This window comes from Zootoca vivipara, chromosome 16 (assembly GCF_965207765.1).
Source record: "Zootoca vivipara chromosome 16, rZooViv2.hap1.1, whole genome shotgun sequence".
In the NCBI taxonomy this organism is placed as follows: Eukaryota; Metazoa; Chordata; class Lepidosauria; order Squamata; family Lacertidae; genus Zootoca; species Zootoca vivipara.
Genome location: NC_142599.1, coordinates 15,112,805 through 15,137,361, shown reverse-complemented (window position 1 = coordinate 15,137,361; position 24,557 = coordinate 15,112,805). Strand labels below are relative to the sequence as shown.

At 50.1% G+C, this 24,557-nt stretch overlaps 2 protein-coding genes across 3 annotated transcripts; both read right to left on the bottom strand.

Annotated features, from left to right (window-relative positions):
* Positions 1 to 302: 302 nt before the first annotated feature.
* On the bottom strand, positions 303 to 16,715 carry DDX51 (DEAD-box helicase 51). Of its 2 annotated transcripts, XM_035099196.3 has the most exons (16): positions 16,665 to 16,715; positions 14,724 to 15,094; positions 13,328 to 13,533; positions 12,183 to 12,333; positions 10,248 to 10,384; positions 9,887 to 9,958; positions 7,393 to 7,499; positions 7,083 to 7,191; positions 5,932 to 6,080; positions 5,427 to 5,601; positions 4,186 to 4,301; positions 3,818 to 3,934; positions 2,441 to 2,542; positions 2,250 to 2,313; positions 926 to 1,060; positions 303 to 782 (listed from the first exon to the last, which is right to left on the bottom strand). In XM_035099196.3, exons 1-16 carry the CDS (start codon positions 16,685 to 16,687, stop codon positions 756 to 758), a joined length of 2,061 nt encoding a protein of 686 aa, XP_034955087.1. In that variant the 5' UTR covers positions 16,688 to 16,715; the 3' UTR covers positions 303 to 755. The 2 variants fall into 2 exon arrangements, with proteins under 2 accessions (XP_034955087.1, XP_034955088.1); XM_035099197.3 differs by lacking the exons at positions 303 to 782; positions 926 to 1,060; positions 2,250 to 2,313; positions 2,441 to 2,542 and adding an exon at positions 3,038 to 3,188.
* A 1,703-nt stretch (positions 16,716 to 18,418) lies between these two features.
* Positions 18,419 to 20,959, bottom strand: MIF (macrophage migration inhibitory factor). The gene is made up of 3 exons (XM_035098336.3): positions 20,829 to 20,959; positions 20,117 to 20,289; positions 18,419 to 18,638 (listed from the first exon to the last, which is right to left on the bottom strand). Exons 1-3 carry the CDS (start codon positions 20,934 to 20,936, stop codon positions 18,572 to 18,574), a joined length of 348 nt encoding a protein of 115 aa, XP_034954227.1. The 5' UTR covers positions 20,937 to 20,959; the 3' UTR covers positions 18,419 to 18,571.
* Between the last annotated feature and the right edge of the window lie 3,598 nt (positions 20,960 to 24,557).

The window sequence follows — 24,557 nt, the reverse complement described above, 5'->3', positions numbered from 1 at the left end:
AGGGGTCCCTTTACCTTTATCTGCTGCCTGTCTCCACAAGGTAACCTTTACAACAGTGGAACTGCAGGGGGGCTGGTTTTAGCTTTCTTGCTTTCCAAAAGGAGATCTCCTGCAGCAGGGAAAAGGTGAGGGCAACTTCCTGAAGTCCAGTCTTAGCACACACAGAGAGTCCTGGGACTTCACCAGCATGGCCAGCAAGGGATGATGGGAGCTGTAGTTCAACAGCTCTGGAGGAAGGGCACTTTTCTTTTAAAAACAGCAAAGCAAACACACACAAACAAACACACAAAGAGGGAGACATCTTGCCTGCTCCAGAAGGCACAGGATTATTTCTTTATTTAAAACTTCTCCCTGAGATGGAGCCCTCGCTCTTAAAGCCCAGTTGGGCTCAGCAACCTTTGATCCCCTCTTTTGGCCATGAGGGAGTAGCACTTGGATAGGCAAGGCTTAGTGAGAATTAGTGCCCCTCACAGGGAAAGGCTGGCAGTTCTTTGGCTCGCAGGTAGAAAGAGCCCTTATTTACAAGCTAAGGCATGTTCCGCTGGTCTTTGAGGGAGCAAGAGGTGGCCTTGACGATAGTAGGCTGGCAGTTGGCTCTCCCTTCCGTATCTTGATACTTCCAGGAGCTCTTAAGACTTAGTGTTTGCTTCTGAATGCCATTGTGTACTCAAGACATTGGAATCCAAACCACAAAGTTAAGAGTTCCAGCCCCCTGATTATTCTCAGCAGGACGTCTCTGGCTTGCCTGGACTTGCTCAAGATCTCTTCTCAGCTCGCTCCTCCTGTGGAGGGAAAGAGGAGGTGATTAGGCCCATCTCGGACACCCCAGAGACCAGAAGCAGCATTTTGGAATCTAAAGAAGCACAAATGCATGCTCAACAGCCTTGGCTTATCAGCGCAAATTCCTGCGTGGAGCTATGGATACCTTCATTATCTTCTGGAGGTCTGCCAAGGCTTCCTCATACTGTGGGAGGAGTGGCTGGAGGGACGTGTTCTTCACCAGCTGCTGCTCCAACTCAGGAAGACCGGCTTCCCTCAGCATCTTCAGAAACTTCCTCTCCTGGAAAGCAAAGGAGGATGTGGACACCGTGCTGCATTCCAAAACCCACACTACAGAAAGCTGTGAAAGGGTCCTACTGACCAATCACCTAAATTCAGTGGAAGAGGCCCTGGGTGTGGACTGACGGGCAGCTGAGCTGGGCATCCAGCAATCCAGTGTCCATGAAGCCCACTCCCTGCCACCCTGCTGTTCTGTGGGCTATTTTCTACCCCAGTTGTTGCCACAGAAGTCCTTGAAGCAGAGCCTGTCTGAGCCACAGGAGACCTCACTACGAGGACTTCCATCTGTGCAAAGGCACCCGGAATGTAGCATCTGGGTTACTTCGGAGAGGGATGGGAACATGTGGCAGCCTCTCAGCCTCCCTGCCCCACACAATAGACCACTGAGGTCCTTCTGGTGGTTCCCTCATTACAAGGAGTGAGATTACAGGGAACCAGACAGAGAACTCTCTTGGTACTCTATGGCAGGCTTCCTCAACCTCAGCCCTCCAGATGTTTTTGGCCTACAACTCCCATGATCCCTAGCTAGCAGGACCAGTGGTCAGGGACGATGGGAATTGTAGTCTCAAAAACATCTGGAGGGCCGAGATTGAGGAAGCCTGCCCTATGGAACACCCTCCATTCAGATGTCAAGGAAATAAACATCTATCTGACTTTCCGAAGGCACCTGAACGTAGATTTTAATTGTATGAGGTTTTACTGTGGTTTTATAATTTGTCAGGGGATGTGGGTGGCGCTGTGGTGTAAACCACTAAGGCTTGGGCTTGCCGATCGAAAGGTCGGCGGTTTGAATCCCCGCGACGGGGTGAGCTCCCATTGCTTTGTCCCAGCTCCTGCCAACCTAGCAGTTCGAAAGCACGTCAAAGTGAAAGTAGATAAATAGGTACCACTCTGGCGGGAAGGTAAATGGTGTTTCCATGCGCTGCTCTGGTTTCGCCAGAAGCGGCTTAGTCATGCTGGTCACATGACCCGGAAAAACTGTCTGCAGACAAACGCCAGCTCCCTCGGCCAGTAAAGCAAGATGAGAGCCGCAACCCCAGAGTAGTTCGTGACTGGACTTTACTATCAAGGGTCCTTTACCTTTTATAATTGGTCAGAAGCTGCCCAGAGTGGCTGGGGAGACCCAGTATGATGGGCGGCATATAAATAATAATAATAATAATAATAATAATAATAATAATAATAATTACCTGCTGTTTCAGCACCATGGTGAAGGCCAGTCCCGCTTTCCCTGCACGAGCTGTTCTGCCCACTCTGAAAACAGAGAGAGGAAGGTTGGCCTTTTCCAGGAGCTGCCACTTCTGGACCCCCACCCCCAAGCTGCCTGTGGAAAAAGGAAACTCGTTCACATTATTTGAAAGCCTCCCTCTGAAGGAATTACCGGTGAATGTAGGTCCTGATGAACTGAGGAGCATCGTAGCTGATGACGCATTTCACTCCACCAATGTCGATTCCTCGGGCTGTGGCGTCTGTGCTGATTAACCTGAGTGTTGAGGAGAGAAATCGCTGTCACCCCAGCAGATTTGAGCGCAGCCACTAAAGAGATGCTTGGTCTGCAAAGAAAGAACTGGGGGCTTGTGGTGTGGTGGGTGTTGGGATCCACAGATTGCTGTGTAAGATAGTAAGTCTGCAGGTCTGAGTGTACTAGTACTGTAAAGTGAAACTAGCTGCTGCAACTGGCTGCTGCAATGCTCTCTATAGGAGTGCTGGGTCAGAATGACTCAGCAGTAATGTGCTGTCAGTTGATTGGCTGTCATTGGTTTAAAAGGGAAACCTTTCCAGCAGTGAGTGTGGTGTAGAAGGATGTGGTCCATAGCTGTCAAGTCTCCCGTTTTTCGCGGGAAACCCCCGTATTTAAACCCATTTCCCACCGTTATCCCGAATTGAAAAAAATCCCGTAAATCCCCCGGATTTAGAAAGCAGCTCCTACCGGCCAGGGAGGCTCCTTCTGCGCATGTCTGGACATGTGTAGAAGTGACTTCCGGTGCCGCGCCACTGCTGATCCCTTATTTTTCAATCCGGGAGTTGACGACTATGGTGTGGTCAGTGAGAGGTTTAGAGCAGGGGTAAGCAACCCTTTTGCAGCCGTGGGCTAGTCCACCGTCCCTCAGACCATGTGGTGGGCCGGACTATATTTAGAAGAAAAAAATGAACAAATTCCTATGCCTCACAAAAAACCCAGAGATGCATTTTAAATAAAAGCACACATTCTACTCATGTAAAAACATACTGATTCCCAGACCGTCCGCGGGCTGGATTGAGAAGGCGATTGGGCCGCATCCAGCCACGGGCCTGAGGTTGCCTACCCCTGGTTTAGAGAGAGAAGTTTTCCTACATGCCTTAACGTGCAGCCAGGTATCCTGCTTATTTGTATGAACTGCTCGTGTATCATAACCTGTAGATATTTGTATATAGCTCACAATAAATATACTGCACTGAAGAACCTGTAACTCTGAGCATTTCTGCTAAAGCGCCGTGAAGGAAATCGTGACAGTGGGTTGGGGAAATCAACCTCCTGTCATGTAGACAGAAGCAGGCCGCTGCTGTAAAGAGGCCCAGCTCGCACAGTTTCTTCTGGTGTTGTGAAGAAGAGAGACATCCCACGAAAGGTGCGTCCTCTTCTGGCTCAACTCGGCTCCCAACTGTGCCAGAAACTTACCACCACTGCACATCTGGAGATCAAGGGGCAGCCAGTGTGTGATGTGCAACTGAGACATAAGGATGTGGCCAGCGCCCCCCTTGCCCTGGAGATACTCACAGCTGGATCTTCCCTTGTTCAAATTCCTTCAGTGTCAGCTTCCTTTGCCTTGGATTCAGCCTGGAAGAGAACTCGGCCACGTTCACGCCACCAAAGGCTCGAAGCAGTAGAAAGAGCCTGGGGTGGTGGAGAGAGAGAACAAAAGGTGGGGGGGGGCACAGACCAGCGGCAGAGCCCCTGCTCTGCAGGCAGAGGAAGGGGATCCCAGGATCAAGGGCCAGCCCCTCCCAGGAGGGCTGCTGAGACTCCAAAGGATCCTCAGTCTCAGCAGATGGGACCAGTGCTCTGTCGGCTTCCTATGGAAGTTCAAGCCTAGCCCGCAAAGATGGGAGGCAGTCCAGCCCACTGCTCCCTCTGCACGGCCTCACCTGTGTGACGTGTCCCTGCTGTTGGTGAAGCAGAGGACGCGGGAGAACTTCAGCCGCAGCAGGAAATGCAAGAGGAAGAGGGGCTTCCAGCGTAGGCTGCAGGGCACGTAGTATTGCTATGGCGGGAAGAGGAAAGAAGAGCCGTTTGTGCTTTTTGCCCAGTTCCTTTGAGAAGACGAGGAGGGTCACTTTGGGCCAAGGAACAGGACAGGCTCACGGGCTGACACTCCTGACTCTCAGATGATAAGAGACAGTGTCTCCAGTGAACAATTCAAGACTAGGTCAGTGTTTAGGGAAGTTTTTAATGTGTGACATTTTAATGTATTTTAATCTTTGTTGGAAGCCGCCCAGAGTGGCTGGGGAAACCCAGCCGGATGGGTGGGGTATAAATAATATATTATTATTATTATTATTATTATTATTATTATTATTATTGGTGTGTTTCTCGCAAAACATCCTTTTCATTTCAGAATTGACAACATCCACTATGTTTCTAGACCAGCAGTTTTCATACATTAAGCCATTTATTTTTTATTTTTTATCATCATTACCTGTTGTTGTTGTTATTTACATACCGCCCTATACCAGGAGATGTCAGGTATAGATCAACCTTAAAACCACATTATATATAATCAAAATAGAAACAACCCAGTAACACCCCTCCCCCCAAAAGTGGGGGGGGGAATCCATTATGGACACCCCAATTTAGAAGCAGCGACTCTTCTGCATTTGCCTCTCTGATATTCAAGCCACAAAATCACCCCCTCCCCGACAAACCACCAGGGCTGAGTCCCTAAACCAGTGACCAGCCAGCTTGCTGCCTTCTTTCTAAGTCTTCTATTATTATTTCCTATGTTATTCTCTTTATTCTCTCTTACTACTTTGTTAGCTGCCTGAGAACATAAGCTTTGGTTGAAGATGCAAGAAAGAAATGATGCAGCTGAAGAAGAAACGCAAACCTTTTTGTGCATTCCTGCCCTCCCAGGGATACAACTTCTGAGCCCCCAAGCCCTACATAGAGCTGCCTGGGTCTTGAGGCACCTGCTGCCGTTGCCAAGGAATGGGGCCTTCTGCCTCCCTCAACCCAATTTGCCCTCCAGTCTGGAGGGAAGGGCTGGTGCTGTCCCAAAAGGGCACCTTCTCACCATTCACGTCCCCACCCCCTGGCCAAACATGCCTTCCCGGCTCTGCCAGAACCAGAGCGGTAGGTGGGTGGGCTGCCTGCAAGCCCCGCCTCTTACCGAGAGCCCCTCTGGGAGGGCGTACTTCTTCGTGGTCTCCGTCGCCTTCTCCTCCAAGGAGATGGGTGTGAAGAGGCGAGGCCGGTACAGGCCCAGCGGCTGCAGCTTTTCGGGGTTCCTTGTCAGGGTGGCTGAGAAGAGGAGTTTCTGCAGGGGGACGTGGGGGCAGCCAGCTCTGGAAAGCAAAAGGCACTGGGTGGGACAGACCTCTGGACCCAAACACAAGCAAATGAGGGGCTTTTCCAGTGCCCCTCTGCTCCACACACCCTTCTCAGGCCAGCTCCATGATATTCAGGGGTTTGGCATCCACAAGGAGGCCTTTGGGGTCACATTCCGAGCAAAGGGACCCTCCACAACACAGTGGACTGTTTCTGCTCAAGGCCTGACTCCTAGGAGGAGCTGGCTGTGCTTCCAGGAGTTAGAAGGGACCCTCTGCCAATCCTTCTCACCACTCCCTGCCCTGCAAGTTGCCTTCTCCTTCCCCTCTCCGACGCAGCCGACGTACCTGGCTGCCGTGAGGGGCCCCTGCTCGGCTCTCCTGAACAGCTGCGGGGTGCCAAAGCCCTCTTCCACCGCCGAGTGAGCTGCCGCCACCACCTGCCGTAGCCAGTCCTGGTGCATGTTGTCAATCATGCGATCGGCTTCGTCAATTATCTGTGCTCATGGGCAAAAGAGAGGCAGTCAGGGGAGGCTCGCGACCTCTGGCACTGCAGAGAGCTTTGCAGCCGTAGCTGTCATTGCCTTGCCAAGGTCTGCTGGGAGGGGGAAAGGAAGGGGGGGTTCCCTTTGGCCTGAGGAGTCCCGTTGCCTTTACACTCGTGGTGGAGCTGCGTGTGACTGGGAGCCCAGCCTGTAGGGAGGAGAGCCTCAAAGCAGGGCCAGCGAGAGAGGCGCTTTCATCCAGGAAGCAGCTGTCTGAACCGTGCATTAAAGAATGGACATTTGTGGGAGAAGGAAGCAATGCAAGTTATGAGGCTATTATAAGTCACATTTTATGTAACAGGGACACCGTGTCACAGTCTACCACCCTAACCCCTTATATCAGTGGTTCCCTAACTTTTCCCACCCACCGCCTCCTTGGTTCCATAAACTCATCTCCTGTGTCCCCCTACCCTATAAAAAGCATTCAGAATACAGGGGTACCTCGGTTCTCAAATGTCTCCGTTGTCGAACATTTCGGAAGCCGAATGCCAAAAACCCAGAAATAAATGCTTCCATTTTCGAACATGCCTCGGAAGTTGAATGGCTTCCGCTGCATGCTTTTCCATTTTCTCAATTGCATTTGCAGCCAGCCTTTTACACCTCGGTTTTCGAACGTTTCGGAAGTCGAACAGTCTTCCGGAATGGATTACGTTCGAGAACCGAGGTACCACTGTAGCAGTTTGCATGACCCTCTACGGAAGGTAACAGCACAATAAAATTCAAAACGGCAACATTTAATTGCACATTTATTCAAAATCCAGTTAAAACTATTTACCAGTTTAAGTGAGTCAACAAAACTGATGAACCTGACCCACCGATGTCAGCATTTTCAAAGTAACTTACCCCTGCCCCCAGGGGGTAGTAATGCCTACTTTAAGGGCCTTTCCAGCCACAACATTGCATGTTATGCGATCCCCAAACATGAGGGGGGGGGGGAAGAGGGATTCCTCTCACCAGGAAGCGAAGTTCTTTCAGGCTGAACTGGGGGCTCTGCTGAAGATGATCCACGAGGCGCCCAGGAGTGGCCACGACAATGTCTGCCAGGCTACGAAATCCCGTAAGCCTGGAAAAAAAAGCACCAGAGGCAGTGAAGAGGAGTGTGATTTACAGAGCAGCAGCAGCACCAGACAGCCTCCCACTTGCGCCCATTGCTAAGGAAGAAGATGGAGGCCTCTCTCTGCTGCTGCTGTGGGCTCAGCTTCCTGGGCCAAGATGCAAGGAGGAGGTTGGCGTGCAAAGCCAAACCAAGAGAAGGTGAACTTACGTCTCCTCGGCGAGCGACTCCTGCTCCTTTGCAAACGATTTCTGCCCGGTGAGCTGGACCACTTTCAGCCCTGTCCCGTCAGTGTAAATGTTGAATACTTTATTCACCTGTGGAGAGGAGAGAATCAGAGGCCTAGAGGGAACATGGCTGCCTCTCAGGAGCAGCAAGGCACAAAACACACCTTCAGGGCCAAACGGAGGCAAGAAGAGCAAAGGCAAAAATCCGGCTCTTGACAGTTCCCAAAATGCCTGGTCCTTTGCACTTTTTAATTTTCTTTTCTTTTCTTTTCTCTCATCACAAATATACTTATATCCATAATAGACAATTTGCATAACATCTCCCCTTCCCTCCCTTTGGACTTCCCTCAACTTCCATTTCTGATTTACTATCCCCATTATTATATTCTGCTGTTTTTTTTTACAATACATCATATTTTCACTTTGTTACAATATTTGTTCCCTGTCCATAAAATTGTGAATGTTTATTTAAATGGTCCTTTGCACTTCTGACACATGGCAACGGGTTCAGCAGGGCCCTTCTCTTGTGTTGTTGCTTCTACTTACAGAGCCTAACAGATGCTTCTGCAACAGATCCCCCCTCCACAAAGCAGGAAGGTAACGGGCCTTCCCTGACTGGTATTCTGAGGTAGACTGCTTCTGAACCCAGAGGTTCTATTTAGCCATCCTGCCTCGTACCTGGAGACAGGTCTTGGCTGCTCTGTGAATTCCCTCTCATCTGAGCCAGTGACTGGTGAGGGTAATAGCTTCTGGGGGCAGTACTGTGCATTGTGAGAGTTAAAAAAGTATACCTATCTGTATTTGCCTGTCTTGAATTTACCGCCGATCCCTTAAACGGGGGGGATCTTGATTTCTAGCATTATGAGGGAAGGAGAGAAGAGTACAAAGGCGAAACTTATGCAGTGAGTATTTGTAAGAGGGGTGGCGGTATAAAATCTGAAGAACAAGATTGTGCAGCACTGTTAAGCCAGTCTAATCACTTATGAACTAGATAACGCATTCCTGATGCTGACCACACATCCTACACATCGAAAAATCCAATTGGGATAAACTCACAGCTGGAGTCAAAAGCCACCTGTAGAGGAAACGCGGAAGACCATTGTAATTGGTTAGGTGACATGTCTTTTCTCTTTTACATGACCCCCGGTTGAAGGTTTGCTGATTTATGATAGTATAATTTGCTTTTCACACACCTGTGTGTGGAGGACTCCCTGGTCCTGAATGGGATAACTGTGCCCTGAAGGACCAGGTGCCACAGCCTGGGAGTCATTTTGGACTCACAGCTGTCCATGGAGACACAGGTTAATTCTGTGTCCAGGGCGGCTGTCTACCAGCTCCATCTGGTACGCAGGTTGAGACCCTACCTGCCCGCAGACTGTCTCACCAGAGTGGTGCATGCTCTAGTTATCTCCCACTCGGACTACTGCAATGCGCTCTACGTGGGGCTACCTTTGAAAGTGACCCGGAAACTGCAATTAATCCAGAATGCGGTAGCTAGACTGGTGACTGGGAGCGGCCGCCAAGACCACATAACACCGGTCCTAAAAGACCAACATTGGCTCCCAGTACGTTTCCGAGCACAATTCAAAGCGTTGGTGCTGACCTTTAAAGCCTTAAACGGCCTCGGTCCTATAAACCTGAAGGAGCGTCTCCACCCCCATCGTTCAGCCCGGGCACTGAGATCCAGCGCTGAGGGCCTTCTGGCGGTTCCCTCACTGCGAGAAGCAAAGCTACAGGGAACCAGGCAGAGGGCCTTCTCGGTAGTGGCGCCCGCCCTTTGGAACGCCCTCCCATTGGAGGTCAAGGAGATAAACAACTACTTGACATTTAGAAAACACCTAAAGGCAGCCCTGTTTAGGGAAGTTTTTAATCTGTGATATTTTAATGTATTTTGGTATTTGTTGGAAGCCGCCCAGGGTGGCAGGGGAAACCCAGCCAGATGGGCGGGGTATAAATAATAAGTAATAATAATAATAATAAATGTGTCAGGAGTTTCCTGGGTCTCCTGTGTTCCAAGTGCTGATTGGCTAGTGGGGAGGATACCCAGTTGCCGTGAGTGGGAGACTCTCAGCTGCTCCTCATTAGTCGTACCCAGTATCCTGGGCTGACCATGAGTGATGCCTACTAACCAGGTGCACTCAATTACATCAAAGTGGGCTATAAAAGCTGTAGGCTGAAGAGGCTCAGTGAGCTTCTTCACAGATTGAGGTACGCGATGTTGTCGGCCGGGGTCTCTCTCACTGCTCTACCTGGGGCTCCGGACAGCTGAAGGGGAGATTGTGTGTAACTCCTGTCTGGTAAGCCGTTATTTGCATTATGTATGCCTGCTGTTATTTCTTTGACCTTACACAAATAAAGCATTGGTTTTCCTTCACCCACCGGGATGCTTATTGGCTCCAGATCCAGAAAGAACACTGCCCTAGGCAGAACACCCACCACCACCACCACCACCACCAAATCTCTCCTCTGTAACGCACCTGCTGGGCCAGTTCCTTGGTGGGCAGGACGGCCAGAGCTCGCACACGGCAGACGACTCGGTCTAACAGAGCCTGAAAATACAAAGGCCAGCGATCAGGAAGAGATGGGTGTCTCCTGCTCCTCAGTCTACACAAATGGGGTGTGGGAAAAGCAACCAAGAGAGCTAAATGGACACACAGTCCCATTAAGTCACATCTCCATGCGCCCCAAGTGCTGGGGGGTCCTTTGAGACAGCACTTTCCAAATTCACCAGCCTGGTACTACCCCTTGTAATTGCCCACACTGGGTTTCACAGCTGGAGGCTACTTTGGCACAGAACACACACCAGCCAGCAGCTCTCTTAATTCACCCAAAACTCACCTGCACCACCGGAATGACAAAAGCCAGGGTCTTGCCACTGCCGGTGGGGGCTGAGACGCAGATATCACTGGGCTGGTAGCCACCTCTCCCGGCCAAAAACCCGCTTTCCAAGATGGCTGGAATCACCTCGGCCTGAACTGAAGAAAAAGAGCAGGCAGGATCAGCACACACCCCAATAACATTCCCCCCACCACTTAAAGGGTAAGGAAGAGGGCAAGAGGAGTGGGAAAGGTTTAAAGGCGGCTTTGGAATTTGTATACTACTTTCTCTCCTGCCAAGGACTTGGTGGCCACCAGCAAGAAAACCAAGCCATTTTTCTCTTTTGCTTACACTTTTTCACCTTCCAAATGTTTGAGTGGTGCATGCTCTAGTTATCTCTAGCTTGGACTACTGCAATGCACTCTACGTGGGGCTACCTTTGAAGGTGACCCGGAAACTGCAATTAATCCAAAATGCGGCAGCTAGACTGGTGACTGGGAGTGGCCGCCGAGACCACATAACACCGGTCTTGAAAGATCTACATTGGCTCCCAGTACGTTTCCGAGCACAATTCAAAGTGTTGGTGCTGACCTTTAAAACCCTAAACCAGGGGTCCCCAAACTAAGGCCCGGGGGCTGGATGCGGCCCAATCGCCTTCTAAATCCGGCCCACGGACAGTCTGGGAATCAGCATGTTTTTACAGGAGTAGAATGTGTCCTTTTATTTAAAATGCATCTCTGGGTTATTTGTGGGGCATAGGAATTTCTTCATATTATTTTTCAAAATATAGTCCGGTCCCCCACATGTCTGAGGGACAGTGGACCGGCCCCCTGCTGAAAAAGTTTGCTGACCCCTGCCCTAAACGGCCTCGGTCCAGTATACCTGAAGGAGCGTCTTCACCCCCATCGTTCTGCCCGGACACTGAGGTCCAGTGCTGAGGGTCTTCTGGCGGTTCCCTCGCTACGAGAAGCCAAGTTACAGGGAACCAGGCAGAGGGCCTTCTCGGTAGTGGCACCCACCCTGTGGAATGCCCTCCCACCAGAGGTCCAAGAGAACAACAATTACCAGACCTTTAGAAGGCATCTCAAGGCAGCTCTGTTTAGGGAAGCTTTTAATGTTTGATTTCTGTATTTTAATGTTTTGTTGGAAGCCGCCCAGAGTGGCTGGGGGAACCCGGCCAGATGGGCGGGGTATAAATAAATTATTTATTATTATTATTATTATTATTATTATTATTATTATTATTATTATTACGTTTATATGCTTCACATTCCATCAATAAATCCACTTTTAAGTCTTCTCTCCAGACATGTCAACTCCAGCCTAGCCTCACCATACAAGAGAGAGAGAGCTTGGAATTGCCATGAGAAGTGGAGGGGGGTGGCCCTATGGAAAGTATTTCTGGGCACTTAGGTGTCTTGGGGAATCACCCTTGATCTCTTTATAGAGAGATTCCTGGAGCACCCAGAACAAAGGTCCAGGGCCAGGGCCAGCAGCTGGCTCATTATTTCTGGGCAGAATTTATTAAATGGTGTCGTGAAGGATACCTACAGCCCTCTGGCTCCTTTGCAACCAGAGTTCTGAGAAAGGTGGGGTTGCTTCTCTCTCATCACATTCGAATGGATCCACACACTTGAGGTGGAACTTGCTGTGGGATGAGAGGTGCAGGTCCACGTTTACATCCAGGTATTTCATTGACATTCTAGCCCAGCTAAATAATTTGCTGTGGATAAAACTGTGCTTCCTCAGTTTGACACCACATCAAACACTGCAGAGAGGTTACAACTGAAGCACCAATGGGAGCGACTCCCATCAACGTTCATTTAAAGAGCAGAGGTCCCTGTCTGCTAGGCATAAACCATTGGTATCCATCCATCTCCCAAACTCTGGCCATCTTCTAAATACGGGTTTAAAAGCATAGAAGAGGGGGGGGGGGAAATCCCACTATGATGATACCTGGAAACAAAGACTCTATTCCATTTGCTTGCAGTTTCTTCCTCAATTTTGGATGGATTACTGGAACATCTTGGAGTGGGACAACATTCTCTTTGATCCGCCTCTGGACCAACTTAGGTTCAGCCAGCCAGCGTGGCAGAAGAGGCTCCACCTGGAAATGACAGACACACATGTGATGCTGGAACTGTGGACTCAAGAGAACTGCAGGCGCGCACACACCTCTGCCCCCACACAAGATGCCACAAGGAACATTGCAACTCCACCCTGAGGGCAAATCCAGGCCCAATGTCCCAGCTGAAAGGTTTTGCTTCCATGGAATCTCCCTCTATTGAGCTTCAACAAGGTTTGGTCCCGGTTGTCGAAAAAGAGAGGAAACTAATGGGGTAAAGGAATTAAAAGGGTGCTATGCTCAGGCACCAAACCAAGGCTTTGATGGCTCTGTGATATGAAGCAAGCTATAAGGTAAAGGTAAAGGGACCCATGACCATTAGGTCCAGTCGTGACCGACTCTGGGGTTGCACGCTCATCTCGCATTATTGGCCGATGGAGCCGGCGTACAGCTTCCAGGTCATGTGGCCAGCATGACAAAGCCGCTTCTGGCAAACCAGAGCAGCACATGGAAACGCCGTTTACCTTCCCGCTGTAGCGGTTCCTATTTATCTACTTGCATTTTGATGTGCTTTCGAACTGCTAGGTTGGCAGGAGCTGGGACCAAGCAACGGGAGCTCACCCCGTCACAGGGATTCGAACCGCCAACCTTCTGATCAGCAAGCCCTAGGCTCAGTGGTTTAACCACAGCGCCACCTGGGTCCCAAGCTATACATGTGCTTATTATTAATATGAACATTAGCGGTGGGGAGGGGGATATCTGCAGCCCTCCAGCTATTGGATTCCAGCCCCCATCAGTCACAGCCGCTATGACCAATGTTCAGGGATGATGGGAATTGTAGTTCAGCATCATCTAGGGAGCACCACAGGTTTCCAATCCCTGCAATGAACAGATAGCCAAACCCAGCTGTCACCTTGACCCTCCAAGGGTTGCTTCAGTAAAGAAGCATCACTGACCTCACAGCAGAGCAGTGTGGCTGAGCCTTTGACAAAGCATGTTGAGAACAGACTATCAGCTCAAGCCTTAAGTGAGCTACCTTCTTCTTCTTCTGCGCTGCCTTCAGACCCCAGTCGCCAATAACAATTGTGTTGGGAGGTGGGGGGGTTTCCTTTGGATCCTCTGGCGACTTCAGCGTCTCCTCCTCTTCACCGTGGCTCTCGTTTGCTCTGGATTCCAAGCCATCCTTCCTCTCTCCAGCTGAGCTGTCATTTTCTAGATGGCTATCTAACTTAATTTCACTTCCTGGTAAAAGCAACATGAACAAGACAAGCGGCCTGAGTTTAAGAAGAAGGCGTGCTTGTGGCATTTTCAAAAAGAGAGAGGGAAAGGTGAGCTGGGGGTGGGGGGGATGGTTGGGCCCAAGGTGGGAAAGGGCCCCAAAAATGCACAGAAAGGAGTTTGTCCCGTTCCTCCCCCCCCCCCCCGCTCACCCCACCCTTCCTCGTGCCAATCAACAGAGCCAAAGAAGCAGGCAGCTGCTCACTTTATAGCAAGTGGGAGTCTCAAGGGGAGAAGTGAGGGCTAATCCACACCAGCCACTGCTCACACAAGAGGCAAGAGAAGGTGGGTGAAAGTGACTCATGAGATCACAACAGGAGTTTTGCTGAACACACCACACTGGGGAAGCAGAAATCTCTATTGGTGGCTTCTCCTGGACAGATATGGTGTTATTATTGAATACGGTAAGCCACTCAGGGAGTCCTTCTCAGATGAAGAGTAGGCCAAAAACAATTTCAATAAATAAACTCTTCCTGAATTATGATTCTCATTAGGAAGATGCCTTAGATCAGTGTTTCCCAACCTTGTGTCTCCAGCTGTTTTCGGACTACAATTCCCATCATTCCTGACCACTGGCCTTGCTAGCTAGGGATGATGGGAGTTGTAGTCCCAAAACAGCTGGAGGCACAAGGTTGGGAAACACTGCCTTAGATTGAGTCAGACCACTAGGGTCTATCTAGCTCAGTTTTGTCTACAATGAGTGTGAGGAACCTTTGGTCCTCGAGATGTTGCTGAACTACAACTCCCATCATCCCTGGCCATTGACCATGCTACATAGGGCTGCTGGGAGATTGTAGTCTGGCAACATCTGGAAGGTCAGGAGTTCCCCACTCCTAGTTTACACTGACTGGCAGAGGCTCTCCAGACAGAGGACACCCCCAACCCTGCCAGGATATCCCAGACTGAACCTGGAACCTTCTGCATGCAAAGCAGGTGCTCTACAGCCCTTCGCTTCATTCCAGAAGTCAGAGCCAATCTTTATGGTACACATTTATTCTTAGACTGTGCCTTCCTATCTCTAAAAAGATGAGCATCACTGGCCTGATTTTTCGGGGGTGCGCCTGAGCAGATACTATCATTTTGTTGACTGAGCGCTGCCCAGAAATGACAGAGACTGAATGTAGCTCCCAGTTTCCACCCGCAATTTATTTTACCTTCCCCTCCATCAGTCCTTCCTTGTGGTGTTTTGGATTCCTCTCCACTTGTTTTACTTCTTCTTAGACTAGGATCACCGTCTTTCTCTTCCATACCTTCACCCCCTTCAGTGCATAATTTCTTCTTTCTCTTTCTATGGCCTCCTATTAAAGGGGATTCCTCAGTCTGCTTCCTCTTTCTGGACTCCTGCTTTGCTTTTTTCTCTAAGTCCAAGTCAGGCATTTCATTATCTGGTCCACTTTCTGCAGGCATGTGATCATCCTGCTGCTGCTGCTGCTTCTGCTGCTGTCGAGCTCTTATGCGTTCCTGCAGCTGTCGCAAGAGCACTTGCGAGTGGTCTTCGAGGTCATTGTCTTTGTCACCGAGATACCTGTGGATTTCACAATGGTTTCAGTACTCCACTAACAAGGGTTTTCTTTGGTGGTAGCACCCCAACAGTGGAACTCCTTCCCCCAAAGTTAAATTGGGCACCTTCATTTTTCATTTTTAGGTGGGTGGTTAAGACATAGATTTGCTGTACAGTGGTTTCTGTTCTCATCCTGAAACAAAGTTCTTAACCCGAGGTACTATTTCTGGGTTAGTGGAGTCTGTAACCTAAAGCGTCTGTAACCCAAGGTACCACTGTATTTTAATTTTTGCCTATTCTTATCCAGTTGAAAACCACAATAGAGGTTTGGACCAGGGGAAGTTTCTGGAACACTTTGGGAGATTGCCACAACATGGATAATACACAGAGGGTGGGGTGAGCTCTGACTGACCACAGCCCTGCAAAGTAGACCAGTGGTGTTATAATCATAGTACTGCATGGGGGCAGGAGAGATGCTGAGAGAAATTAGCTATAAAAACACTGGGCAACACTGCAAGGGATTAGTCTCCTGCCATATTAGTTTATTAAATTTTTTTTAAAAAAAAAGAAACACAATTGGGGGAGTGCCGTGAAGATGACTACAGCCAAAGAACAGGAAGAGGTGATTAAATGCTTTCATAATTTATGGTGGTGGGAATTATTGTGCGTAATTCTGATCACAAAAACATCCTGAAATGAGTTAATCACTTCTCTCCCAGTGCTGCTACTGACACCGACTTAACAGCGTCCTGCTGTTCCATTTACCACAATACCTTAAGGACCAAGGACGGGGTTATTCTTTTATTGGTTGTTGTTTTTATTTTGATTCATGTATTTGTGGTTTTATATTCTGATTTTATTCTGTGAACTGCCCTGAGACCTGTGGGTATAGGGCAGTATATAAATTCAATAAAAATAATAATAAATCCATATGAACCCCATATGAACTGACCTGGATCCTGCAATCATCCTCTGAGGCCCGTCTTCATGTGCTCCCTCGAGAAGTCTGGAGGGTGGCAACACAAAAACGGGCCTTTTCTGGGGTGGCTCCCCACGTGTGGAATGCTCTCCCCTGGGAGGCTCACCTGACGCCTTCATTACATATCTTTAGGCGCCAGGCAAAAGCGCTCCTCCATAACGAGGACTTTGGCTGATTAAGTAAGTTTATGGCCTTTTAAATGTATTTGGGGTGGGGCTATTGGTTGGTTCTTTGATTATGCATTTGTGTTCCCTTTTTTGTATGATTGCATTGTGAACCGCCCTGCGATCTTCGGATGAAGGGGGTAAATAATAGTAATGAGGATGCTGCTGATGCCAGCCGCACCTCCAAGTCCTTAAAAAGTGTTTTGAGGGGCTGCAGTGGAAATCATCCTGGCCGCCACCGCTGTCATCTGACCGCGAAGCCCCTTTCCCACTCACAGCTCGGCTCGAATTTCAAGCCAAACATCCACATTTGCCCGCAGCCCAAGAGGCAGCGAAGACCCCCCTCGGCCTCCTCCCTCGCGGTCCCACCCGGGGCTCGTTCGCGGAAGCCTCAGCGCCGCCTGGACCCGAACCAGGCAGCCGCGGGCCGCATGACCGGCCCCCTTCTCACCTGGGAACGACGAAGAGCGCCATGCCTGCTCTTTTCCCTCCGCCGGCGCCTAGCGATGAACGCCGACGTCGTCCCTTAACGATTACGACATCGGCGGCTTACGGAAGTGGGCCAATCAGGACCGAGGTATGCAGATGAGGTGCACCGCCTCGTGGCTGGCCTGAACTCGGTTCCTGTCGCTACCGAGTGACGCAATCCCCGCGCTGGCCAATGTCGGGCGACCGCGCTCTCCCCATTCACAACTGGCAGCGCGGGAGGCCGGTGTGGGAACCCGCTCCCGGCAGGAGTAAGGGCAGCCCAAAGGGAACTTGGGCGGATTCGGGGAGGGGGCAAAGGAGGGGCCCTTTTGAGCCTTCCTGGGGGGGGGGGGTATTGCATCTGTTTAGCCAGTGTGACTAACGGTGTCGGATTGGTCATGATGTAATGGAAAGCGTAAAGCTGGTGGTCAACAAAAGAGGTTCAAAGACTCTCTCAAGGCAAACCTTAAAAAATGTAGTATAAACACTGACAATTGGGAAACACTGGCCTGCACGTTCCAGTTGGAGAACAGCCTTTACCAAAGGTGTCATGGGCTTTGAAGACACTCAACTCCGGCGAAAGGGAGAAACATGCTAAGAGGAAGGCATGCTTGGCAAACCCTCCCGCCTGGAAACCTATGTCCCTACTCTGGAAGGACATGTGGATCCAGAATTGGCCTCCACAGTCACTTATGGACTCACTGTTAAAACTGTGTTTATGGAATACAATCTTACTCGGCTATGAGTGATTGCCAAAAAGCAGCATCAGCATCTGTTTAGCCAGTGTGAGAACACGAATGCAGGACCTTTTGTGTTTCCTTTGGCAGGTTGGCTAAGTGTTACAGGAGTTGACACTTATAAGTCACATCCCTGAAAGAGCAATTTGGAGGCAGGCCTTGGGACTTTTGTGGATTACCAGGTGGAGCTCGTTCCCCCCCCCCCTTCCCAAAGAGGTGGCAAAAAACTGGACCCCATTTTTCTGTATACGCAAGACCACCTATCAACTAACACATCCAGGGCTGGCCCTACGGCCAGGCTGGGTGGTGCAGGGCACCACTGCGCCGGCCCGCCGCGCCCACGGCAACCGCGCTGTGCCTGCCCGCCCGCTGCGCAGCAGCACCTGTGACAGCCGCCCTGTGCCCACCTGGCTGGGAAACGGGGGGGGGGGCGCCGGAGGGATCCGGCGCGCCAGGGGCACTTAAGACGGCCCTGTCTAGGAGGACCCATGGCCCTCTGGAGGTCAATGAGCTCCATCCTCCTATTGGCCCCAAACTGGATGGCCGGTATAAAGGGGGGATGCAAGATACAGTCCTCCAGGTGTTGTTGGAGTACAAGATCCCTAGTCCAGAGCATGGGAGTGGCTGGAGTGGGCAGCATCTGCCCATTTCCTGCCCCTGGTGGTAATTTAGGTGGTGCGCACCCCATACATTTAAAGCACATGACTCCCCCAAGAATCTTGGGAACTGTAGTTTACCCCTCACAGAGCTACAATTCCCAATGCCCTTAAGAAAGTGTGACTCCTCCTGGGATTCTTTTCGAGAGGAGGGGAAGGGAGGTGGGGGAAGATCATGTGCCTTAAATGTCTAATATGCCCACAGCGTTAGTACCTCTACTGAACTAGCCACAACAGTGAGACCCAGCAGTCTGCCATCTCAAAGGCCCCTGCAAAATAGAACTCCTCTTCTAGCATGTTAGGGCCATCCCCACCCCCCATCACAGAAACACTTTGCACTTGTACAGCTTCCGCCAGAGCTTTTATTTGCATTTCAGAAATGATGCATGCAACAGGCTCTGCTAAAAAGAACCATCAAGAGGAAGAGGTGGTAGTGATTGCCGGCAAACACAAGGGGGCAGCAGGTCCACCAGGGTGGCTGTGCAGGAAGGAGCAGATTAGGCAAAGGTGGAGCCGTTCCAACCCACATTAGCGGCGTTCATGTCAACGTAATTGATGTAGACTCTACAAAAGAAGCAAAACAGCAAAAATCAGCCCAAGAGAGCACCAGCGTTACATGTGGCTCCCACACCTGCCCAGGGATGGGGAACCTGTACCTCTTGAGATGCTAGGACTCAAGTGTGGTCACGAAGCAGGAGTAATGGGAGCTGGAGTTAAGCGACACATGTTCCCCCACCTTTGCTGGAGGAGAATCCTAACGCTGCGAGAAATGACTCTTAGTTCCCGACAGTCTTGCTTCTCTTTCATCATGGGACCTCTGCACTGCTTTTGATGAACATAGGAAGCTGCTCAACGAGTTAGACCGTTGGGTCCAGCTAGCTTATTAGTTTGGTGGGCAAGCAATGGCTCTCCTGGGTTTCAGCAAGGAGTCTCTTTCAGCCTAACTTGGAGATGCTCCTGCTTGCAAATGTTCTCCAGCTGAGCTGCAGTCCACCTCCCTGTGGTATTTTACTGCTGTGAAGAACCTAATACGGTTGGATGGTGCCTTGTACACCTCTTTCTGGAAACTCCTGGAGACAAGCTGGTGCAAAACTTATTGCTCTGCTTTGCTTTGGACCACATCAGCAAGGTCTTGTTGTCTGGGCAGCCCAGGACCTCCATATACACTGCCCAGGCTTGTTCCCAGGGGAGGTCACTTCAGTGCTGCTGACACAGTGGTTTGACTTCACTCTTGGAGGCACACTCTATTGTCTCTTAACAAAATAAAAAAAAAAATTCCTTCAGTAGCACCTTAAAGACCAACTAAGTGTCCTGGGACATTCTATACAAGATCTCAAAGCAGCTGTTTTATTACAGAAAAATTTCAGAAACAGACAAGAAAGAGAAATTGCTGAATTGGGACTTATTACCAAGCTTAAAACCACGGAGCCACCTGGGATGAATAGAGATATCGGATTCTTATCTCATTGTGCATGATCTAGCTTTCGTTTGTGCCTCATTATGCATGATCTAGCTTTCTTTTGTGCCTTGCTTCCCCCCCCCCCCCCCGCAGGACCAATTGCAGTCAGCAGTAGTTAACAGCCATCAACAGGTTCACCACTCCTATCAGCCCATGACCCATTCCCACCCCCACCCCCCACCCTCTGAATATAAATAAGGGTCTGGTTGATTCTGTTTCAGTGTATCTGACGAAGTGTGCATGCACACGAAAGCTCATACCAAAATAAAAACTTAGTTGGTCTTTAAGGTGCTACTGAAGGAATTTTTTTATTTTGCTTCGACTCAGACCAACACGGCTACCTACCTGTAACTAGATCTATTGTCTCTTGAAACAGATGGATGCCAATTGTTTATACCTTCCTGCTCTTTTATGAGATGCAAGTGCTTTTTTTTAAATAGAAATGTGGTTCCCAGACATGCATTCAGCAGTGAGCAGCCCCTGGGCTGCTTGGCTTTTTTTTAGCCTTCAGAAAATAACACCCTGCAATTCAACAAAGATGCTCCCCTTCCCAGCCAGCACTGCCTCTTGGCTTGCAGCTCACCTGTCTGCAGGTATGTGCAGCTGCTTGGTCAGCAGCTCACACAGCAGCTTCGTGTAGGCCTTGTTCTGCTGCCCGCCAATCTTGCCGATGCTGTGGAGGCTGCAGAGGGCACAGGGATCAGAGGAGCCTCCGAAGGACATCAGCTGGTCAGCCACGATGTGGATGGCAATGTACTGCGGGGGGGGGCAGCAAACAAAATACTTTTATGGCTGCGCCTGGCGGTTGAGGTTCTGGAGCAGGAATTGTTTATACAAATCTTTAAAGTTTTTTTTTAAGTGGCACCTAGCGGTGCAGCAATAAAACTGCTAACACGTTTGAAAGCTAAAGCAGTTTACGGTATTGAGATGCCTGCATCGAAGGGGGTTGGGCTGGATGGCCTTGGGGGGGGGATCTCTTCCAAATCTACAATTGTATGAGTCTACATGTGTTTGCGCGCGCCCACCCTTTCTGCAAACTCGCTTCTCCCGCTACTGGGACTTCCTCCGCCCGGAAATCTCTGCAAAGGTTAGTGGCCCTCTCCCTGATCCAGATTCAGGCGCCCAACCCCGGCTTCCTAGCCGCCTAGTTTCTGCCACCGGCAGATGGAGAGCTGGTTGGTTGAAAAGGAGCGCCGGCGAGCAGGCGGGAGTCTCCCGGTTTAGAGATCAGATGCGGAAAGAAGCCCCTGAGCGCGTGCAGAGTGTCACTCCTTCCCCCCCCCCCCGCCTCTCACCTGGGCTGGCTTGCCGGTCGCCTTGGCTAGCTGCTGGGTGAGCTCGCCGAGGAGGCTCTCGGGCACGGCGTCCCGGCTCACGTTGGTGTTGACCACGAACATGGGCATCTTGGCTGGCTATGTGTCTGGCTGGCTGCAAACTGCGTGCAAAATGGGAGCTGCCTCCCCGCTTTGTAGGGCTGCGCCCGAGAGCGCGCCGGGGACTCCTCCCTCCCCCGCGCTCTTAAAGGGGCCGCAGCTGCAGCAGGCGGAGGGGGCAGCAGCTGCAGCCCTGAGCGAGTCCCCGGGGTGGGGGGATGGGGGCGCTGCCTAACGGGACCGTGCTTGGCTGGGGCTCCGTTTCTGGAGCTGCTGCCGCTGCTCAGAAACGCAGGGCGCGGGGATGCGGCAGGCGGGCGGTGATGGTGGGGGCGCCTGTGCCAGGCTGCACGTACCCAATGCCCGCCCGGGCGAGCCACGTGCTCGGTGCCCTCCAGGCGGGCTGGACTGGACGAGGCGGAGGGAGGCCTGGCGCTGCTTTCAGAAAGAAGCAATGGATGCTGATCTCCTTTACCTCGATGGGTTTCCCTATGATGCACAATATGAAATCGACGTCAGAAGGCACTCCCCTTGCAATAGTGTGCCTGCCTGCACGTGGGATCTGCCACAGCCGTATCCTTTCATAGAATCATAGCTGTCAAGTTCTCCCTTTTTTAAGGGAAATTCCCTTATGCTGAATAGGCTTCCTCGCGAGAAAAGGGAAAACTTGACAGCTATGCATAGAATAGTAGAGTTGAAAGGGGTCCCGTGGATTCTAGTACAACCCTCTGCAATGCAGGAATATGCAGTTGTCCCATACGGGAGTCGAACCTGCAAACTTATCAGCCCCAGTTACAGGTAGGTAGCCGTGTTGGTCTGAGTCGAAGCAAAATAAAAAAAATTCCTTCAGTAGCACCTTAAAGACCAACTAAGTTTATATTTTGGTATGAGCTTTCGTGTGCATGCACACTTATCAGCCCCATACATTGATCTTTGCCCTGTTTTGGAACACTTCATTCTGTCTGTCCCTCTTCTGCCCTGTTTTCCCTTTCCAGCAGTAGGTCTGCATTTCCGGGCTGCTGAACCTCCTGAGACCACATTTATTGGGGGGTGGGTTTTGTTTGTTTGTTTTGTGTGGGCGCTGTACTTCTGCAAACCTTGGAGTGCCCCTAGGCCTGCTGGTTACTCTCCCTCTGGTGCACAGTGGGGGGTGGGGATCATAAACCACGCTGGAATCCAAAAGGATGAAAGGTAGGGATTAAAAAAATGAAAGAGAATGACTCTGTGACTGGCAAATCATACGGTATTCTAAACAGAAACCTGGAAATTGGCGTCAGCTTTGTCAGACTTGCTTGTAGTACAGGAACATATTTCCTTTCTCCTTATGAAAATGCTGTATGATGGAGTCATAGAGTTGGGATCCCAAGGGTTATCTAGTCCAACCCCTTGCAATGTAGTACCTGTAATCTTTTGCCCAAAATGGGGCTCAAACCCACGGCCCTGATATTAAGAGGCTCATGCTCTCCTGACTGAGCTATCCCAGCTGTATGGAGTACATACTCTTTCCCCCACTCTCAATATTTATTTAGCCTGTTTAGGTAGTGAAGCCACCCAACTGCAAATAACAGGAATACAAGATGCCAAAATTCCCCGAAGGAATGCGGTGCTTCATCAGGATAGTTAAAAATCAGCACACCCCTTCTTCTTCTATGGCGATCATCACTCGTAGCCGAGTAAGATTGTCTTCCATAAACACGGTTTTAACAGTGAGTCCGTAAGTGACTGTGGAGGCCAATTCTGGATCCACACGTCCTTCCACAGTGGGGACATTGGTTTCCAGGCCGTAGTTGATCACGGTGTGGATTTGCCGCGTGCCTTCCTCTTAGCACATTTCTCCCTTGCATCCTGAGATTGAGTGTCTTCAAAGCCCATGACACCTTTGGTAAAGGCTGTTCTCCAACTGGAGCACTCGCAGGCCAGCATTTCCCAGTTGTCAGTGTTTATACTACATTTTTTTAGATTTGCCTTGAGACAGTCTTTAAACCTCTTTTGCTGACCACCAGCATTACGCTTTCCATTTTTAAGTTCGGAATAGAGTAGTTGCTTTGGAAGACGATCATCAGGCATCTGCACAACATGACCAGTCCAACGAAGTTGATGTTGAAGAATCATTGCTTCGACACTGGTGATCTTTGCTTCTTCCAGTACACTGATATTAGTTCGCCGGCTGTCTTCCCAAGTGCAAGGACTGTGCCGCAAAAACAGTAGTCAAGGAAGCAGCAGCACCCATCCTGTTTGGTACATGGTCTCCTCCTGCTCTCGCTTATGAAGAAGGCCCCAAAGGTTTGGAGATTCCAGGCATATTTTTATGTATCTCACTGGCTTCTGCTTTTGGATGAGACAGATTGAAGATGACACACTGCATTCTGTTTTAAAAATAATAATGGCACCGGGTAATCCTGATTTTCTGCACGAGAAAGCAAAACCCAAAGAAGAGTCTGATGTCAAAACCAACAAGCACCAAATCCACCGGGCATTGTGTTGTCTGGGTGAAGAATCTGCCACCCAACACCCACCCTCTGTTCTCTCTGTTGCATCCTGATGGAATTCAACTTCAGATGAGAAATATGACCAGCTGATACCGGTAGATAAAGCAGTAACTTGCAATCGAATGGGTATGATTCAAAAGGAGACCCAAATTGCAGGTTGCTATGCAGGCCCAATGGGGGGGGGGTGGAATCCAAAAAGAAACGTAGGAGGTACTTTGCCAACTTTGTTGTTGTTTAGTCATTTAGTCGTGTCCGACTCTTCGTGACCCCATGGACCAGAGCACGCCAGGCACTCCTATCTTCCACTGCCTCCCGCAGTTTGGTCAAACGCATGTTTGTAGCTTCGAGAACACTGTCCAACCATCTCGTCCTCTGTCGTCCCCTTCTCCTAGTGCCCTCCATCTTTCCCAACATCAGGGTCTTTTCCAGGGAGTCTTCTCTTCTCATGAGGTGGCCAAAGTATTGGAGCCTCAGATTCACGATCTGTCCTTCCAGGGAGCACTCAGGGCTGATTTCCTTAAGAATGGATAGGTTTGATCTTGCAGTCCATGGGACTCTCTAGAGTTTCCTCCAGAACCATAATTCAAAAGCATCAATTCTTCGGCGATCAGCCTTCTTTATGGTCCAGCTCTCACTTCCATACATCACTACTGGGAAAACCATAGCTTTAACTATACGGACCTTTGTAGGCAAGGTGATGTCTCTGCAAAGGTCTAAACCTGGCATCAGTTTCTGGGCTGCATAAAGACCCTAAAAATACAGGAGTCTGGGTGGAAAGGAGGGTGAACCTGTAGTTAAAGCAGGGTAGGGTCGGCCCCCATGCATATCCATTGCTGAGTGTGTGCCTGGGGTGGCCATTGGGCAGCTGATGGTTAGGGCTGTGGGCTTCCTTACTGGGAACAACCTTTGCTTGTTGCCAAGGTCCTTCTGACTGATCTCAGGTATTACTAGGCACTCTTATGCAGGAATGTCAGATAGGCATAGGGAGCCACACATGCCTGATTTGGATAATAATAATAGCAATAATCATAATATCATAATATTTATGTCCCACCCATTTGGCTGGGTTTTCATAAGGCTGCTTTGCCCCAGCCATGCCCACCAGGTGAGCTCAGTAATAATAATTATTAATGTTAATAATATTAATGTTAATATTAATTTG

What these genes read in the sequence shown, in the direction of transcription:
- MIF (XM_035098336.3), bottom strand. Translation starts at nt 20,936, where the DNA reads ATGCCCATGTTCGTGGTCAACACCAACGTGAGCCGGGACGCCGTGCCC. An exon ending in CGACCGGCAAGCCAGCCCAG is followed by an intron (nt 20,290 to 20,828) that starts GTGAGAGGCGGG and finishes CCCCCCCCGCAG; the next exon opens with TACATTGCCATCCACATCGT. An exon ending in CTGCACATACCTGCAGACAG is followed by an intron (nt 18,639 to 20,116) that starts GTGAGCTGCAAG and finishes CTTCTTTTGTAG; the next exon opens with AGTCTACATCAATTACGTTG.
- DDX51 (XM_035099196.3), bottom strand. Translation starts at nt 16,687, where the DNA reads ATGGCGCTCTTCGTCGTTCCCAG. An exon ending in TGAAAGAACTTCGCTTCCTG is followed by an intron (nt 6,081 to 7,082) that starts GTGAGAGGAATC and finishes CCATGAGCACAG; the next exon opens with ATAATTGACGAAGCCGATCG. An exon ending in CCATGGTGCTGAAACAGCAG is followed by an intron (nt 1,061 to 2,249) that starts GTAATTATTATT and finishes TTTGCTTTCCAG; the next exon opens with GAGAGGAAGTTTCTGAAGAT.